The sequence below is a fragment of the Leptodactylus fuscus genome, chromosome 7 (assembly GCF_031893055.1).
Source record: "Leptodactylus fuscus isolate aLepFus1 chromosome 7, aLepFus1.hap2, whole genome shotgun sequence".
NCBI classification, from domain to species: Eukaryota; Metazoa; Chordata; class Amphibia; order Anura; family Leptodactylidae; genus Leptodactylus; species Leptodactylus fuscus.
Window position 1 is genome coordinate 91,827,443 of NC_134271.1, and position 21,124 is coordinate 91,848,566.

Below are 21,124 nucleotides of genomic sequence, written 5' to 3' on the forward strand. Positions count from 1 at the left end.
GAAAGAGGGACAAAATGTGGATGAGCCACAGCAAATTTAGCCCCACCCACTTCTAAATTGACTCCGTCCATTCCCATCCATTTCTCATTGGGTACACCCTGCACTCCACATCCCCCCACAGTACACCCTGCACCCCACATCTTCCCCTCACACACAGTCCACCCTGCATCTCTCCCACACACACAGTCATCCTTGCACCCCACATTCCCCCTACAGCAACTGCCATGCCTGTACCCTGGTAGTTATGCTACTGAAGTGCGCACTACTAGTATAACTAGTCCTGTGCTCAATTGGAAAATTTGCACCATGGTCCCCCAACTATCAAATGCCATTCATAGCACTCCAGTCCTCATGTTTGTTTAGCGGCTTTCCTAGACAGCCAAGATATATTTGAATGTAACCTCTGCACCCTTCTTTAACCCTCTGTCACCATTGCTAGACCTATAAACTATGTAACAACAATAAGCAGACAGACATTTGCAGTGCGGTATACCTGATGCAATACATCAGTGTCTACATTGAACCATGGCGTCATTTCACCTGCTTGTTTACAGTGTTATATTATTTGGAAAGCAATTTTCCCTCATGTAACCTAGTAGATAATTTGAGTTCGCAGAGGGAGTCTTCTGTTCAGAATCCTTGACTTTTGGCTTGTGTGGGCTAGCAGTTAATAAGAGTAATTCTTATTCTGGAGGACCTGTCCTGTCCAGTATTATACAGACAATCCACTAATTTGAATCGGCACTTAATGCAATGCTTAAATTCCCCTGTGGGGGTGCTGCAGTGAAATTGCACACTTTCTCAACAGATTATAGCAGATTGCAGGTGGTCCCAGGAGGGAGACATTTAGTGATCAACATATTGCCAGGTGACCCTTCTAACAAGTATGGATTGTCCAAAGCAGTGAACATTTGTAAAAGATGAGAATATATTCCCTCTCAATCTGTCTGTTTATCAGTGCCCGCTTCTTTCCTTGTACCAGCTTTGATAAATTTACCTTTGTTAGGCAATCAGTAGACAAGAATAGGAAATTAACATTCACAGATGGGGACTTATCAGGGGCATAACGATCGCGGTGGCAGGAGGTGCATCTGCGACTGGCCCGGGATGGTTGAGGGGGCCCACAGACAGCTGGAGATAGCATTTCACCAGGTCCCTTTCTGATAGATGCCTACCTAGGGGAGGTGACTAAAAATTAGAAATACTTACTCACCTCTCCAGGGCTTCTGACAGTCCAAAGCATGCTCTACAAGACTCTTTCTCCTTGTGACTGAGGTGACATGTTATGCACTCCATGTGACTGCTGAGGCCCAGTAGTGATATCTGGAAACAATCAACTTAGTCACAGGCAGAAGAGGACTGAAGAAGATCATAATGAGAATGAGACAGAGTGAGGGTGCCCAGGAAATTGAGCAATGTAAGTATAACTATTTATTTGTTACTGTATTTCATGGGGTTCGGTTAAAGTGACTCTAGGGGGGCACTTAAGAGAATTTTATAGAGTATGGGGGATGCTGTATAGCATATTATACTGTGTGAGGGGCCAATGTGAAGCATATTGTATTATATGGGAGCCATTGTGGAGCACATAATACTGTGTGGGATCACTGTGGAGCATATTTTACTTTGTGGGAGCCACTGTGGTGCATATTATACTATGTGGGGACCACTGTGGAGCACTATTCACATCACACATCAACTGTTTTATAGCAGCCGTGCACTATTAGTACAGGCTGTAATAACATTGCATAGTGTTTATAAAACAGATACTGTAGCAATGTAAACAGTGAAGGAGTCAAAGCACTTGAAAAAGCCTCACAATACCTTCAAACAGTTGATCATCAGGGACTTTTGGTGTAGGACCCCCACTCTTACATCTCTTAGACTGTTAGGACCCTGCAGATCAACTGTTTCCCACAGCATGCAGTATTGTTTATATGTCGGGGGCTGCGCTGCTCACTCACTATTCTGTATAACTGCAGTTGTGCGTACTACAGCTGTATCCCTTTCAAGTATCTAAGATACTGCTTCAACACGTGTAACTGTCACTATCAAGAATATGCTGTAGGGAGAGAGTAAGGGGCTCCGAAAAATCTTGCCCGAGGCCTACAAGAGTTTAGTTATGCCACTTGGACTAATGTAGCCAGTAGAGGCCCCTAAAAAATCAAAATAGATTATAACTGGATAACTTTGCACTATGTAAAGTTTTTGAATTGGTCATTGTGGATAAGAACATATGTGGACATCTGGTTAAATTTTATTTATTATTTTGATTCTGGACAGAAATCCATATGACATAGTACATTTTCTAAAGGGCTTATTGTATATCTGGGAGTTTCTATGTACCACACAGGAGTTAAAGGAGACGTTAACCTCTAAAACTGATTGGCATGATGTCTTTATGACAAATTGGTTTTAGTGGAAGACATGGCATCCTATTTAGAGACATGAGAATTAATAGGATGTGTCAATCAAGCTAAAGAATGAATCCAGGCCTCTCTTTAGATCAAGCTGCCCTAGGCATTTGGGAATGATTAAACCCCATTACACAATTGTTCAATCAATATTTTTAACCTTTACTGGCCCCACTCGATAAGTCTATGGGGATAAGCATCAAGAAAGAAATAAATGATCTGTTAACCTATACACAATAAACCTTATTTCACATATTCTGTATATCCATTTTTGTTCCCAGTTTTACTGAATTCAATGTATTTCTTTAATGTCCAAATAACATACTAGGCCTACATTTTAATGTTACTGGAGTTTTTTTAGATTGTAAGACTGAGAGGTAAATGACAGGCAGACAAAGCCACAAAACCAATTTCTGTAAGACTATCACCTCAAAGTAAACTTTGGGAAGTGGCAGACAACAATCTCAGCTTCCAAGCTTGGATTAATCCGATTGACCAGTTTTTTTATGGTGACATGGTTTAAAGAGATTGTCCTCTTCAGATAATCCTGTTGTTGTTAGGAAGAAAAGTGCTGTGCCACAATGATTACAAGTAATCTGACAGCCGATTCCCTGTTAGGAATCCAAATAGGTGTGATCCTACTTGCAGTTAGTACACTTTCAAAGCTGGACAACTCACTGGTGTTGCTATGCTTATAAGTGAAGCTTTGTCTGGGCCTGCTGTCAGTCAGAGCTCTGAGGCATTTAACCAGAGTGCTGCCTTATTCTCAATCCTGAGTAGAGGCAGAATATTTAACCTCTGCTTGAGGCTACTCAGGTGCTTGCTATTGATTATAGTGAGGTTTGTGATTTCTGAAATTCTGACATTTCTGACAACCCAATAGCCAGTGCTTAATTTCCCTTCAGCACTACTACAAGTAAAATGAAGAAGCTCTCATGGAAATCCATGTAATGCATAGATCTATTGAATCCTCCACAGCAAGAGATTCTCTTTGTAGTGTATCTCCATTCTAAATTGGGTGCCTTCTATATTAACTCTGGATTGTATAATGGGGAATTATTTTTTTTTTTTAAGCTATATCAAACCCCTTCTAAGCAGATTTACAGACCCCACAAGTGTAAGACCACATTGTTTTGGCTTGATTTTCCTTGTTCTCATCTGTATGTTACTCTTTTGAGCTGATGCCAGACCCAATTGATTGCCTCCAGTACAGACAGCTAATTGCATTAAGTCATGAAGACTAATTAAAACATGACCTTCTCTGATATCTGATTTTAAAAAGCCAAGTGACAATGTTCCACAATGAGCCAAAGAATTGATTCCTGTCTAGGATGCGTATCTGCCTACAGTTCAATCGTGTTGTACTGTCTGACATTGTGCATCTATACACTGGTACATTAGATCTGAAGACCTCTACCATTGCGTGTCATTCCAATTGCAGTGTAGCAAGGCTAGCCACATAATATTATTGTTTGTGTAAGTGCTACACAGTTGATCCCATGGAAATTAATGATTGAAACACTCCATTTCGGAAAGGAGACTGGATACCAATCGTGGAATTTAAAAACCATCATATGTTCTAGAAGCAGCCAACTTTTCAAACCTTCTCAGAATTTCAAGATTTAAGTGAAAACTCTCTAAGATTAAGAATTGTCTCAACCAGCTCAAACACTGGCCATGAAACTTGTCACCAGGATGTAGATCAAGGATCTCATTTTCTGTATTTAACAAAACTCGGTTGTGAAATCTGGAAATGACCAAGGCTTAATCTTAACCTGGACATTTATTTTCTCAATTTAATCTGGACATAACATGGGTATTAAATATTTCAACTCGACATTTATTTTTTCAATTTAATCTGGTTGTTAAAAAGGTCTTATTTGCTTAAAGAATTACAATTTACGAAGATTCTCAATAAGCCTCAACATTAATCACAACTAGCAATAAGATCAATGTCAAATTTGTAATTAATACCTTAACTCTACTCAAGCAAAACCAAAAAAATGTTTCTGAAAAGGGGGAAACTTAGGTTCCGGTTGAGCTCTTCTTCTTCAGACGTGAGTCAACAAGGAGATGAGAATTGCTCTAAACTTCGATTTTCAAAATTTCTTGATGAGGTTACGGCCAGCGTTCTCAATCCAATCAGTCAGAACAAGACTGAGTGGAAGTCTGGTGGAAAGACTGGTGGAAAAACTACAGAAACTCTTAAGTATAGTGCAAAAAGCCTTGACGATGTACATGACACAAAAAATATTACAACATGGAAAGAGGACACTACTTGCAGAGGCTACCGTGAGACAGATACAGGATTTAGAAGAATGAACTACAACCACCAAGAGTTGTCCATGTCCCAGACCAAAAACAGTTTTAATAATGAACCTACATTTTTTCATGGTAGTGTAAGTTCAAAGATTGGAAGTCTCTGCAGGTTGGATGGAGCATATGATAATGGTGACCTCCCTGCATATAGTCATACCTTTATTACTGAAGGACCAGAAATGGTGAGTTCATTTCTAATTGTTTTTTAATTACTATAGTGAATGTGTGAAAAGACTGAATCTATTATTAATGTAAGATTGTCCTATTTATTACTACTGTTATAAGATCAGTTTTGTATCTATGGCATATGTTACCGCATCATACCTAAAGAGGTCTCTAACTGAATGGAAGAAATATCTATTTTTTTTAATCTTATTTGGTTGTCCCAAAATTAGTTCTCACACTGCACAATACATTTTGAATTTTCAGTTGCTAATTGTTCTCTGCAAAAAAAATTAACATTAATTTAGCTTATTTTGGACTAAATATTTTTGTTAGTGCACCAAACTGGTCATGTGTGTGTATACATGATGAATACCGTGGCCATTATGATTTGTATCCTGCGATTTCTTGCATGTTTTCCCCCAGCATCCCCTATCTCTAATTCTCAGTTGACCCTGAAGTAGTGGTTGCAGATTAGCTGCTATGTTGCCTTAGCAGCAGATGTAGAAAACAGGAGATTCTGCTGCCTAACTCTCATTTAGAAGCAACAGCACCATGTAGAATATTATTCTGCAGTAGTAAACCGGATTAATTTACATAAAGCACTTAGCCAAGTGCAAAATTTGTTGAACAGTTAGTGACCATTTTAGATGATCACAGGGTATCCTGCTGCAGGTAATCCCATCATCAGCTGTAATCCGCAAAGGAATATGGCACTACGGGGCTGTTGTTGTTGGACCATAGCTACAATTTTCTTCATACAGGACAAAACTTTAACCCGCTGCAGAAGGTACCAGAGAAGGTATAGTAGTTTATTGGTAAAACGTACCTGCGGCATATGTTTTAGTAGCATCCCAAGCTACACCACCATTTGTAACCATTTCATGTGGTGGCTAATACATGAATTAACTCAGAATTTTATTAGAATGCATTTGTAAGTTGCTTTTTTTTTTCTTTTACCATTTTACCATCTTTTTTGCTATTTGTTAGCTTACACTAGGTTCACACTAGCATTCGGCATTCCATTATTCAGGTTATCTTGTGAAGCAGAAGTATGGAAATCTAGTCCATTTAAAAGTGGTTACCCATGGACCCCATACACAATAATGGGGTCCGCCGGGTTTCAGCCTAAAAAATGCGAAGAGAAACGTCCGGCTTACAGGACTTTGTTCTTGAGTGAAGGAAAACCCCAATGGAGACTGAACGCTAGTGTAAACATAGCCTTACATAGGGGGTTTGCATTGCTTGCAGTGAATTACTATTGTAGTAATATTGCTAATGGCAGACCTGGGAGCCTTCTACCACAGAATCCTCTGATCTTGCAGGGAACAAGCAAATTTGAGCATTAGATCAAAAGTAAAAATGACCACTCAGATGCCAGTGTAGTATCTGACCACTGCATCAGAGAGGTTAAATGCCTGTGATCAGAGATGTCTCTGATTGTGGGAATTGCTGATGGATTATTGCTGTGTAAAACAGCAAATACTCAGCAGTTATAGGGCTTGCTGCTTTCTGCCGGGAATCCATTTTTATTTTTCCAGCATAGACAAGTGCAGCATTCTGAACTTTTCTTTTAAGCAATAAAAACAATGACTTGATAGAACTGATGCAAACTGATGATATACTAATATCAAAAATACCCCTTAAAATAAATGGGTACTTTAAAACATCTGTCAACTGCTGTTTTTCTGCTCTAATTCAGAGCAGAAAATTGGAAGGCTTTCCCAAAAATGTGAGCAGAACCTTCAAGGAATATACCAGATAACATTCCAACATTTTTTTGCCATCTCTCACAAGTAACATAGCTGAGGAAATGACTTACGATACTCCAAATTTTACTAACATTTTGGTGCAAAAAAATTGCCAACTAAGAGGGGCTATAAATTTAGACAAATTTTTAGAAGTGCACCAAATGTATCAGACAGCATACATCACTGTGCTAAATTTGACACATTTAGCTCTATTTTAAGCTGCCTAAGCTTAAAGGGGTTGACTAGGTTTAAGGTTTTTATGTTTTATCCTAAGGATCAGTCATAGATTCCTGATCTGTTTGGGGCCAACAGCTGCCCCGCACTGATCAGCTGTACAGGGCTGCTTCCGGTATCCATGCTATACACAATACAAGGCCCAGTACAGTTGATTGGTGGAGGGGCCAGCTGTTGGCCCCTTACTATTCAGGTATTTGTAGCCTATGTTAAGGATAGGCCATAAAAACCTTAACTCTGGACAACCATTTTAAAGCAGTGTTTCTAAATCTACCCCATTGTAATATTCCTAACGTGGAACCTGAGAGTGTGGGCCATGACTATTCTGTTTGGTGTTATCATGTACCTCCCCTTCAGGCTATGCACTGGATAGAACTAGGTTCTGCCTTCAGTATTCCTTTAGGCATGAAACACAAAGTAACTTGGCAGAAACCTAAAACAACAAGGAAGGTTTGTGTAGAATTATTAATCCTAAAGTTCCCTCCTGGCCACTGTATTGATAGCGTTTCTCCAGAATGTCTGAAGACAGATTTCCCCAATTATTTGCATATAAGCTGTTTTTAATTTTCCTCCTGTTTTTGGGCCCAAGTCGGGTTGGGGCTCATTAATAATGGTTTTGTTTAAACTAGATGTATGATGTACAATACACAGCTGAGTATCAGGCAAACGCTGCCACCTCCGTCTAATTTGCTGCTCTCTGTAGTTTTCCCGCATGCCCAGGAGGCAGCTTTATTTTCTAACAATGGCACACAATTATTACCACATGCCAGGATTTATAGAACATTGCAGGCATAGGAGGCTTATATTAATTTCCTGCTCTATGGTTATAAATCTGATGTATAAAATGTACTTAAAGGGGCGTATGAAAGTAGAAAAACATGGCAGATTTCTTGTAGGAATAGCACCTCTCCTGTCCTTGAGCTGTGTGTCATATATTAAATACATATCAATTCATATCAACACAACTGAACAGAAATACCAGACATGGCACATCTCTAAGATTGGCGCCGTCCAGAACAGATAGTAGAGAGGAAACTGTTACTATGTCAAAAGCTAAAAGTACTTGATCATATGGAAATATATGGTTTTGTGTACTGTTTTTGTTTAGTTTTTTCAAGATAATACTATTTGAGATGAAATTACATCTTATGGTCCTCTTACTTACAAATATACTTACTTTATAAATATCAGTTACCAGAATACTGTACAATATTTGATATAAATTTGTTTCCTATGCAGGAAGGCAGAAAGAAAACGGGGCCGATTTCTCATGCCATCTCATGTCAGTCTATTTTCTGGCATGCAAGGTATGAAAAATTGGCTATTTGCATAAAAATTACAAATTTTACCATTTTTCACCCTGCTCACCATTTTACACCACTTTTCAAAAATGTGGGCAGTGTGGATGGGAACTATAGATTAACTACAACTCAGAAAATTGGCTTGTGTTATAAAAAAAATCTATACCAGTCAGAAGTATGGTGGAAGTGCAGGACCACTTCTGATGTCTAAGAACTGAATGGATAAAGGATGGGTAACCTTATAAACAAAAAAAGCTAAAACATTACTTTTAGGGCTCGTTCACATCTGCGTTCTCCTCTCCGTACTGCAGGTTTCTGTTTCCTACATAAAACAGAGCAGGAGACGGAAACCTACAGGAGTCTCTCACCCATTCATTTGAATGGGTGAGAAAGCTGTCCGGCCGTGAGCGGCTGTGAGTGTTTTATGCTCTCCGCCGCTGAACCGGGTTTTATAATCCAGACACAGAGTCGGAAATGCAGTACTCTGTGTCCGGATTTAAAAAACCGGTTTCGCGGCGGAGAGCATAAAACGCTCACCACTGCTCACGGCCGAACCCAGTCTGTGGTTTCCGTCTTCTTGCATGTAGAAGACGGAAACCACAGAACGGAGACCAGAACGCAGGTGTGAACCTAGCGTCATTAAGACTAAATAAAACCCAAACCGTCAACCCCTACTGAATAAAAGGGACTCACTTAAGGGCTCGTTCACATCTGCGTTGCCCTCTCCGTACTTCAGGTTTCCGTTTCCTGCCTAAAACAGAGGCAGGAGACGGAAACCTGCAGGAGTCTCTCTCACCCATTCATTTGAATGGTTGAGAGAGTTGTCCGGCCGTGAGCGGCGGTGAGCGTTTTGCGCTCTCCGCCGCGAAACCGGGTTTTATAATCCGGACACAGAGTCGGACATGCAGTACTCTGTGTCCGGATAAAAAAATCCGGTTTCGCGGCGGAGAGCCTAAAACGCTCAACGCCGCTCACGGCAGGACCCGGTCTATGGTTTCCGTCTTCTGGCATGCAGAAGATGGAAACCATAGAACGGAGACCCTGAACGCAGGTGTGAACCTAGCGTAAACAGTTCTTGTTCTATTGCTATAAAGTCCCAAAGACAGATTAATCAAATCCTGCATTGATGGGGCAATAGGTTTCAAATGCGGGGATGAGACTAAAAAGACCCCCTGCCCTTACACCAATACCATCAAATAACTAAATGGGTAATAGACAACTGTGAGCACCCCCAAAACTTTGTTGTGGGGAGTTGTGGGGGTGCTCACAGTTGTATATCACCCATTTAATTATTAGGTTCGGGTTTTATTTAGTCATAATAAAAGTTATGTTTTAGCTTTTTTTTTTTTTTTTTGTAAGGGTACACTGTTTGTTCACTGCTTCCGATGTCTGTAATATACAAAACTTTGGGCTGGAAACAGATAGCTCTGGTCTCAGTATGGTGGCTGGGAGCGTGCACTGCAGCTCAACTACCATTGACGTCAAGTGGGGGGGCTGAACTGCAGCTGATTGGTCCGGGGACTGGCTGTCAACCCCTTACCGATCACATAGGCCAAAAAAAAATAAATCTTGGACAGCTCCTTTAACTTTTGTCGATTTTATTTGGTCCTATGATGTAGAAAAGGAGAAAAATTCAGAAATGAATAAATTAGGTAATACTAATACGGTTAGTTATATAAATACTGGGAGAATAGGTACATAATGTATGGGGAAAAAAAACTAAATTCAGGGAGAAGAGGGATAGGGCTTGTCATAGGGCCTCCGTATGTCACACTGTCTAAAGCTTTATGCAAACCTATGTGACTCTATGATTGCAGACCCTGTGTAGATGGTACCCTCACAAAAAGTAGGAAGGAAGGAACAACAGGAAATATCACATGCAGGATCAGACTACACAGGGTTTGTTACTATGGAGAGTCATAGCTTTTCAAAGGAGCTCTATACACAAAATGTATTATTTTACATGTAGTGGAGCAGTACAAAATAGTTGCTATGTATATTCAGTTAATCACTCACTCAATCACTCACTCACTTTTGATGCTCACAAATCTTCTTTAGAATGTTAATTACACTAGTAAGTCAATTGAGTCATTTAGAGCTTGGAAGATATAGATATATATGGATAGATATAGTACATGGCATTGCTGCATGAAATTCAATTTCTTGTAGTGCTTCAGGTTGTATGTGCTAAGATTTGTCAAGTCCTAGCGCACAACTAGTGCAAATGTCACAATTGGAAGTTTTCCCATCTTGTAGTTATAGTTAAACAATCATTTGCCAACAGATTCAATTTACTTTGATGACCAAGATGTCAAAATAAAGGTCATGAATTGCCTGGTTGCCTAAAGGTACATCGTCAATGTATGTGCGAGCTGGTGAAGGCTGCCATCGCTCTACAGATACATGACTCTCATAACAAACTCATTACCAAATACGGCACTTCAAGCCTGGAATCTGTATGTGAGCAGCGATGTGTAGCTTAAAAATAGTGCATTTTATGTATGTGTCTCCATGGTTATTGTCTAGTCTTTTACAAATTCATCAAAACACCAACACTGCTTTCTCATGAGAACATCTATTACAACTGGAGCATGTCTTTACATAAGCTAATCATTGATTAGATAGCGCAAGATTGTGTAGCCATAGTCATAGGAACAGAAGAACAGTACAATGCAGTGTTCATGGCAAGTGCAATGATTTACTAAAACCAAAACATCAGGAGCTCCAACAGGTTCTATTTATTGCAGTACCATGGAGAGTAGACAAACTCCTATATTATAGCACACAAAAGCTGACAGATCCTCCATAATACATCACAAAGAAGACTATATACTACACCACACTAGAGAATTGACAGATCCTCTATATTACACCACACCGTAGGCCTGACAGATCTTCTATACTACACTACACAAGAGAGCGCATAGATCCTCTATACTCCACCACAGAGTAGAGCTGACAGATCCTTTATACTACTCTACAATGGAGAACTGACAGATCTTCTATACTACACCGCACAGGAGCATTGATAGATACTCTATTCTAAACCATACAGGAGAGATGACAGATCCTCTCTACTACACCACACAGTAGAGATGATGGATCTTCTACATTACACCACACTGGAGAACTGACAGATCCTCTATACTACACCACATAGGAGCGTTAACAGATCCTCTATACTACACCACACAGTAGAGCTAACAGATCCTCTATACTACTCCACACCAGAGAACTGACAGATCCTCTCTACTACACCCCGCAGGAGCATTAACAGATCCTCTATACTACACCACACAGTAGAGATGATGGATCTTCTACACTACTCCACACAGTAGAGCTGACAGATCCTCTATACTACACCACACAGTAGAGCTGACAAATGCTTTATACTACTCCACACTGGAGAACTGACAGATCCTCTATACTACACCACACAGTAGAGCTGACAGATCCTCTATACTACACCCCACATGAGCATTAACAGATCCTCTATACTACACCCCACAGTAGAGCTGACAGAACCTCTCTACTACACCCCACAATAGAGATGATGGATCTTCTACACTACACCACACAGTAGAGCTGACAGATCCTTTATACTACTCCACACCGGAGAACTGATAGATCCTTTATACTACACCCCACAGGAGCATTAACAGATCCTCTATACTACGCCACACAGTAGAGATGACAGATCCTCTATACTACACCACACAGTAGAGCTGACAGATCCTTTATACTACTCCACAGCGGAGAACTGACAGATCCTCTATACTACTCCACAGCGGAGAACTGACAGATCCTCTATACTACACCACACAGTAGAGCTGACAGATCCTCTATACTACACCCCACAGTAGAGATGACAGATCCTTTATACTACTCCACACCGGAGAACTGACAGATCCTCTATACTACACCACACCGGAGTGTTAACAGATCCTCTATACTACTTCAGGCAGGTTCTCCTTAGGGATAGGTCTGGTTAAAGCCATATTTCAAACCATATTCAAGTTTCAATGTAAACCATTCCATTTATTGTTTTCGTCTTCTTCTCTTTCTTTTTCAAAACAATCTCAATAATAGGGTAAGCATTCCAATTTGCCACAGCTATTGGTATCATGTACAGCAGCCTGTATTCTGTGAATATCATGTTTCCTGCGGATAACACCATGTCCTGACAGCTTTTGCAATCTGCAGTGCCAAAAGCAAGGAAACGACAATAAATTTGCTTTCCTCATCAGTGCCTTCTGTAATTGACATATCTGACATTAGATTAAACAATTACTCATATTACAACTCCCTAGCCTAATATGCACACTCTGATATGAGAAGATGTACAAAGCAGGAATATTACCCTGCACCCAGTGTTATATCTCCTTCATAGACAATACGCTTCAACTTTTTTTTTCCCTGAGCAATCCAGCAAGCAGCAAACCTGTTACTTGCTTTCTCTCCTTCTCCCTCTCTCTCTCCCTCTCGCTCTGTGTGTGTTTTTTTTTTTTATTCAGTCTTTGCTCTACTACTGAGTCATTGTGCTGCTTTTGGCTCGTGGGTCTTACATGGTTTTTCTGCACAGTGCGGATTTTGCTCCCGAGTTAATCGTTCAATGTTATTTTCTGCTAATGCAGATGTGATTCCCTTCACTGTCGCTCTGTATACTCTTGCTTAAAGAGAGAAGGGAAAAACATCAATAAGGCTTGGGCTATGCAGAAATCTGAAGACTGAAGGCTCTGACTATCATTCATATGAGACTCCTGTTTCATTTCTTCTAGGCCTCTGCTGCAGAGATGGAGAAAATCAGGTAAGTGACCCTTTATTTTTCTATTAAGTCATGCGGTTTCCTTGCAGCTGTAATTTCTAAGAATTATCATTTGCAATGAGGAGGATTTATGAATTGCATTGACTAATGCAGTAAGACATGGACTTCCAATACAGTGGGCTATGTAATATCTGATCTATGCATTATGTAAAATGAATGCATATCTGCAGAAGCTCCTCTCCTTTCCATGGGGTCTGTGATAGAACAATTTCTTCGGTTAGGATAAGGCTTCCAGACCCCACAGAGCAGCTAGCCTGTGGTCTGCTTCTGTCTATGCTATTCGCTTGCTGGCATGTGTTGCGTGTTTTATGTATATTCCTGTAAAGCAACAATGTAAATGTATGTGTACAGCCGTCTTATTGTATTGTAGCAGTTGCCTTGTGTATTGACTCAAAATGTGATGCTCTACAGGCACAAAAGGTTCGCAGAGCATGGCTGTATAATAGTCATTGCCCTGCGTTCTACTGACCGGTACCTCTGAGGCTAAGCACCCGATCTGCAGACCCTTGGCTGTGTATAAACAATAAATTGCCTTCCGTTGTCTCATTTGATGGTGGCAATGCCACATTCTGAATGGTTTATGGCTTTATCACATAAGTTCTTTTAACAAAGGCAGACCTGGGAAGTTTTAGGTTTTGTAGCTAAGTGGTGGATTCATATGCAGAGTGGTGTCCTGATGGGCAAAGGGGTGGTAAGGGATAGGTTTTATCTATGGGATGATGAATGTCTTGAGAACAGAGTTGATAAGAGGTATGTTCATCAGGGGTAGAAAGTGTGCTAGGTGTTGAGTTGATAGGTGGTGGAGTCATGGGGTAAGATGTTTGTGTTGACAAGTGGTGGGTTTATATGTGGAATGATACAATAAGTGTGCTTATCTGTGAGATGTGATGGGATCATAAATGGGGGTGGTCAGTGTGCTGGTGGGTTTATGTGCAAAATCACAGGGTCAGTAAGTGGTTAGTTAATATATGGGGTGTTATGGTCAGTGTGTTGAGCACAAGGGTTGGTTAGTGATAGAATCAGATGTTAGATGATTACTCTGTTAGTTGGCATTGGGTTGATAGGCTAGGTTATAAGAAATGTTTAGTCTGGATATAGAATTAATAGTGGTGGTTTTATAATTTTGATGGATGGTAAGTAGTGAATATGTCAGATGGTCAGCATGTTGTAATGGTTAGTATTCTGGTTGCAGAGTGGATAGGGGATGGTTACTTACTGTATGGGGAATGGTTACTATTGTGACACAAGGATAAAAGTGGTGGCCTCATGTGTGGGTTGGTCAGTGTGTTGATGGGGACAGGGTTCATAGGTGGTGGATTTACAGTGTGGGATGGTCAGTGTGTCGTTGGGCACAGGGTTCATAGGTGGTGGATTTACAGTATGTGGAATGGTTAGTGTGTTTTTGGAGATAGGATTGATAAGAGGTGGGTTCATTTGTGGAAATGTCAGTGTACTGTTAGGTAGAAGGCTGGCAGGTGGTAGGTCAGATCTGATCTATGTCATAACTGCAGCATTTACAAAGTAATCAAACCATGCATACGTTCTTTAAGGCAGAAGGATGAGGCTCAGGCTCAAATAGACAAAGGAAAAGGAGGCCCATCAATATTTAACCGTTAAACTGAATTGTGGTCCCAGATCACTTTATGTAACTTTTTGTAGGGGGAAATACAGTATAATTTCTGCTTTTTGGCACATGTAGAATGTTATATTATGAATTGCTAGCACCACTGAACAATTAAAGCAGTGATCTCATCTGGTTGATATTGGTAAGCAAGGCATACTAGTTTTTGTAGTCACAGGTTGATAACACCATTGTTCTAGAGCTTTTGCACAGGTGCACATTTTCTGATATTATAAGTATCTACAATCTTAGATTTTTGCTATGTTTCTGCATTTGATGACTATTTGATAACCATCTTTTACAGGATTAAAGTTGAGGCTACATGTTGTGGAAAAATAGTTTTTTTGTTTTTTTTTATTTCGAATTTTACTGGCTCAAAAAGGTTGCAAAATATGCAACCAAAATTGCAACTTTTCAGTGCTACTCCCCTCCACAGAGGCATAACTTCATGTATCTGGGCTCTAATGCAAATGGGACCTGCTATCTATAATATTGGTGTAGAGACGCCCTTGGGCCCCCTTTAATTCAATTTGTTTTCTCTAGTAAACCCTTCAAAAGGTGAACTCCACCGTTAGGCCCCACATTGTGGAAAAGCTGCTATTTTTGTTGCATATTTTGCTGTGGATTTTTGACTCAAAGCCTGGAGTGAATTTTGAAGGAGGGATAAGTATAAAAGCTTCCTATATATTTCCTATTCCTATTGAAACCATTCTTGGCTTTTGCTCAAAAAACACTAGCAAAATCTGCAACCTAAAAAGCAGCTTTTACATGTGCCATGTGAGGCCTCAGCCTTTAGGGTGAGTTTACAAAGGGGTTTTTTTTTCTCAAAAATGCATAAGTTTTTAAATGCGTTTATGTCGGAAAAATCTTTGAATAATCCCATACTTAAGCAAGAATGTACTGTATAACATTCAGTGGCTAATATCCTCATGAGGTGATAACTAACTTTATAAATTATTGGTTTCATTTGCAGTATATGGAGAAAAGTATTGGGGCACCTTATTAATCATTAAAGTGCTTCATTCAGTCTCATTGTGACGGGTGTAGCAAATTCAGCCACTTGTCATGCAATTGCCGTTACAAACATTTGTCAAAGAATGGGTCACGCTAAATGTTTGTTCACGGTAGCGTTTGGGGGACTTCTGCTTCAAATAGGTGGAGACAAAAGTCCTGCAGAAACCCAGCGGACCACATTATATTCTATAGTAACCACTTTTTAAGAAGATAGGGTTTGTTTTTTTGGGTTCCCAAGTGGACCAGAACAATGGAAACCCTAACGCTAGTGTGAACCTAGCGTGAAGAGTTCACTGAATTCCAGCATGGTACTGTAATAGTCACTGTTGTAACAAGTTTGTGAAATTTCTTCCCTCCTAGATATTCCACAATTAGTGGTATTATTGAAAATGGAGGTCTTTAAGAACTACAGTAACATAAGGGCCACATAATGGAGGTCACCAAGTGCTGAGGTACATAGTGCATAAAAGTCACCAGCACTCCGCTGGCTCATTGGGTGAGATTTTTGAAGCCTGACATCATCACCCGCTGTCTATGTATCTCCTGCACTGGTGGAGCTTGTGCCTAATTTATAGGGCTATCCACTGCTCATAAATCAGATGCAACCTCCACTGGACCATGCGCCTGCACTGACATCTATTCAGCTAGTAGCTAGCATAGATTTCATTTATCGTTTACACCACTCTTGTAGAGACAGAATATGCCATCATGGCCACAAACATATGAAGCAATGAAGAAACAATCACCTTTTTTATCGATATGCAAATCAACCTGCAAGTGCACCAGGGGCGGGCCCAACTTGCCAAATTTATATAGACACTCATGATGCAGGGAGTGGCTAAAATGTCATTTACGGCTAATGGGACACCATTGGGAGGTGATTCTAAAGGAGAGCCGGAGTAGAATCAGTTTGTGGCCACAAAGATATCTTTCTGCTCCTATTAACTGCCCCTATATGGCACTGTCACTAGTTTTGGAGGCATTTTGAATTTTACAAACTCCCTTTAAAATACATTGTTAACCATTATTCAGATTTTTCTAAATCGGTCCAAAATTATGTGTTGATTCAGTTCTTCATTTCTCTTTATAGGGGTTAAAACACAACTTTTTGATACAGGTCTCCAAATCCCATGCAAAGACATAGCTAATAGATAAAATGTCTGCCTGCATCCACCACTAGAGGGAGCTTTGGAGTTCCTGTATACTCTTAATTATAAGGAGATATGTAGTCAACTCCTAAGCTCCCTCTACTGGTGGCTGTGGGTAGACAGAATTGTATCATTTAGTTATACCTACACATGGGATTTGAAACTCTTTTCCGAAAAATGGATCTCTAACCTCTGTAAAGATAAAATGAAACTATTCTGCACAGTATGTTGAACATGGTAAAAATGTCATGATGATAAATGGTGGATCATATCTAGCCATATTATCTGTGGTTTACAAATATCTCCAATCTATGTGATACTATATAGAAAATCTGCAGCCTCACTGTGTTAGGGGATGCCTTCCGTTTGAATGAAACTGCAATAATGGCGTCATCTATTATTTATGCAGCCTGATTCACATGCCCCTGGCTGCATCTGTTTTCCTGCATTAAGTGAACACTTTAACACCCCATTGGACTCGCCTGTCAGACCTGTGCACGGTAAATCAGGCCTGATGCCTCCAAAACAAGACAATTATTTTGTGTGGGAGAAATACCTCCAAGATACAATAAGGAAAAGACAGAGAGAATGTAATTCAGGCGACAGGTCAGGAAAAAAGATGTTTCTAATGAACAATCTGGGTGCAGGAGAAGCTTCCTTCCTGAGTAATGAGCTGCACGTAAGCCAGTGAGCACCATTGCTATGGAAATAGCTGTCACTAAGCAGTCAGGAGCATTTGTTTATGTCGGGAAGATGCAGCGCTGCAGATCATATCTACAATGTATGATTGTAAAATATCCTTACTGGTCAACTGAGCTAACACTTAAAAGGCTGCGTCCACTGTATCCATCTAGTGTCAAGCATTGGTATATGGGTGGATAGGAAGATAAAATAAGAGAAAGATGAATATGTAGGTAGCCTAGATATAGAAAAAGAAGATGGGAGAAGGATATATAGGTGATGGATAGGTAAACAGATGAATAGATGCTGTAGCTAGCTAAATAGGAAATGATTATATAGGTACACTAGCTGGATAGGAGTAGGTACAGTACATGGATGGATAGATAGAGAGATGGATGGAACTGGGTAGATAATGGATGGATGGATGCATGGATAGATAGATAGATAGATAGATAGATAGATAGATAGATAGATAGATAGATAGATAGATGGGAGCTGGATAGATGTATTAGTATGTAAACAGCAAATAGATGGAAGGACAGGTAGATTGGAAGTGGAAAGATAGTTAGATAGGTAAGGTAGGTAGGTAGATAGGTAGATAGATAAATAAATAATTGGATAGATAGATGGGTGGTTACGGAGATAGGTAGTTGTTGACTGACTGGATGGTGCTTCATTCTTGATAGTCAAGTGATATACATCCCAATGTAGGGGTATTTATCACCATACGTTTAGAAGGATCTCATACACGACATACAGTATAAAGGTATTGTATATCAGGCAGACTCTCATATTCCCACTTGTTTACATGTATCTACAGGTGGTCACTGAGACAAGATCCCAGTGGTTGCTAGGCAATATAAAGTGACCTACCCTTCAGAATGCATTGCCATTTCATTTATATGTTTACATGCAGTATAGCTAGGCCTCAGTGGTCCCATTGAGATACATGTCACTTCTCATAAGTAGTTTCTTTCTGATTTGTGTCATACAGGAATGAATTGGTCTGGAAACAGGCAGCTAAATGAAGCATTCACAATGTGAGATTTGCAATGTCATCATCAGCAGTCTGCTGGGCACAGCCATGGAGGATGACTAAGACTCTGGTGCATCCCAGGCTGTGATGTCCTTGCAGCCGCTCCTGTCACACTGTAATAGATCACTGGAGAGGGATTTAGTAACAAAACTGCATTGATTCAGTCCAGATTTTACTTCATTTCAAATGGGTATAAATATACAATACTAGCCAATAGTCCAGATTTTCTTGACCTGCCTTCAAAATGGGACATAGTTTATGCAAATGTACATTATGTCTATGTATTGGACAATTTGGGGATGAGGTCTGAAAGTGTCGCAATTTGGGGTTTAGATGTTGGTAAGCATGCACTTATGGGTGTCCCTCCTGAGGTTCTGCCAGGTTTGTGCGGCCATCAGGTTTATCACGCTTTACAACCTGGCTATTACACCAGTGGGAGCAAAATCCGTCCTAGGCATTGAGATCTAGGGGTGGCTGGGGGACAGCCTGAGCAAATGTCTGATACACAAACTTGGGTCTTCCCTTGATTAGTTGGACCATTGGTTCCTGACCCGGCAGTAACCTATGGCTCAGAAGGCTGGGTAAGAGGCCAGGGTGCCTTGTCCTTTATTTGGACTTTTACAGTTATTCATTGTGTGATTATACTTTTAGGGTTAATCTGTTTCTAGAATTATGTCTACACCACATTGCCTTACCTTAATACCTTTAAGTACAGTCATCACCTGATGGGGAACAGTGACAGCTCATTGATTTACACATACCAATACATTATGTGTACATATAGAGTCCGGGTCATAGTCAGGAAGACTGCTGCATATGGGAGTCCAATCTGTAAAGGGTCACTGCAGAGGTGGGATAGCGGAGCACGACTACTGTGCAGGAATAGTGTACTAGTCTAGACAGAACTTTATATTACATGCTATAGCACTTTGCTTTGGAGAATACATTGAAACCTGTAGGAAATATAGTGATATTGTAATAGCACCCCAATATTTACTATACCAATGCAAATGTGCCCGTGCAGGCGACCTAATGATTTGCTTCAGCTTTGTGTATAAAATTCAGCATAAAGGAGGGTCCCTCACCCACAATGAACAGCTGATTTTTACAGGGAAAGAAAGCCAGATATTTGGTATTACGATGAATAAAACTGGACAGTAAAAGTATACTAAAGTTAAATTGAAAAAGTTGAGTCTGCTAAGGTGGAAGCTGTTCAGAGATCGTGACACTATTTTGACTCAGGGAGGGGGGTTCTTAAATGTCTGTTGGGTCCATAAAGGGATGACTTAAAGCTGTCAAAATGGGACTGCTGACAGAGAGCATCTCTTCTTTATAGTTATGTCTGTTCTGCTCTACTTTATAGCTTATAGAGAACGCCACAGAGTGGGAGAGATCATCTCTATGTCATCCACGTTCCCTGATAGGTCACATAAATAGGAATTGTCCTTATCAGATGAATGCTGTTAAAAGGGTTATTCACGTTTAATAAAAATAAAATTGTCTGCAAAATCAAACAGTAAATACTTCCTTTTCCCCCCATAAATCCAGCAATGAGGCATCTGCTGTTTTTCCAATTTTTGTTTATAAGTGGTTAGCACGCGACCGCTGCATCAGTGGCCAGATCAGTCATGTGCCATACTACTGGAATCATGGCTCCCATCCCATGATTGATGTGTCAGTGGTCAGATCAGTCACCTGCTGTACTACTGGCATCATGGCTCGCATCCCATGATTGATGCCTCAGTGGCCAGATTAGTCACGTGCTGTATTACTGGCATCATGGCTCCCATCCCATGATCGATGCATCAGTGGCCAGATCAGTCACGTGCTGTCCTACTGGCATCATGGCTCCCATCCCATGATTGATGCATCAGTGGCCAGATCAGTCTAATGCCATAGTACCTCATGGCTCCAAACACTGATGGTTAATGCCAGTGTAACACTATGTGACTTCTATCACTGATCAGGAGGACAGTGGGTGGATTTCTAGGGAATAGAAGAGAGCCCTGTTTATTTTTTTCATTTATACAGGCAGCAGTTGCGCCAACACACTGGAGATACCAGTAAGTCAATATTACAATCTGTGCAGGTAGGTAGGGTGAGTGTCCTGTTATAGATTTTTGATCATGAGCTTCATGTTACACGTCTAAGTATAATTATGAGCATGATTGCTTGGGCATTGGGAAGGGGGGTAGGGTGGATTCACACATTGAAAACTGCTATGATATAGGGAGATCACTAAACTATGGGGGATGTCAATGTGCTATTTGTACGGCTGGTAATATTTTCCGGTCTGTTTCAGACTAATAAAAGCCTGGAACATTGAAAATTTTAGTCCTTGTAAGCGAGATCTGCCATCCCAAAGCTAAATGAGCTACTTGCTTTCTCAAGAGCAAGTAAATTGTTTTGCTGGTTTCCTTACCATTGGGATGTTAGCAAATGACAGGCGTTTGTATTGCACTTTTCTCACACAAGGGACTCAAAGCGCAGGGAGCATTGTGGAGTAAGGGAAGTTAGTGGCTGCTATACAGGCACTCATCCCAAATACCCGCAAGGGTCAGTTGTTTTACTGAAAGCCAATTTACCTAACAGTATATTTTTAGCATAGGGGAAGAAAC

At 40.4% G+C, this 21,124-nt stretch overlaps 1 protein-coding gene across 5 annotated transcripts in view; it reads left to right on the forward strand.

Moving 5' to 3' along the window:
* Positions 1-4,417: 4,417 nt before the first annotated feature.
* BEGAIN (brain enriched guanylate kinase associated) overlaps positions 4,418-21,124 on the forward strand; it is a 141,046-nt gene continuing 124,339 nt past the window's right edge. For 3 of the 5 annotated variants that reach the window (XM_075282498.1, XM_075282499.1, XM_075282500.1), the window contains exons 1-2: positions 4,590-4,915; positions 12,960-12,988. In XM_075282498.1, coding sequence (XP_075138599.1) covers positions 4,733-4,915; positions 12,960-12,988 — 212 coding nt within the window. In that variant the 5' untranslated portion in view covers positions 4,590-4,732. Of the gene's footprint in view, positions 4,916-12,959; positions 12,989-21,124 lie in introns of all 5 variants that reach the window. The other 2 variants (XM_075282497.1, XM_075282502.1) reach the window with 2 other exon arrangements.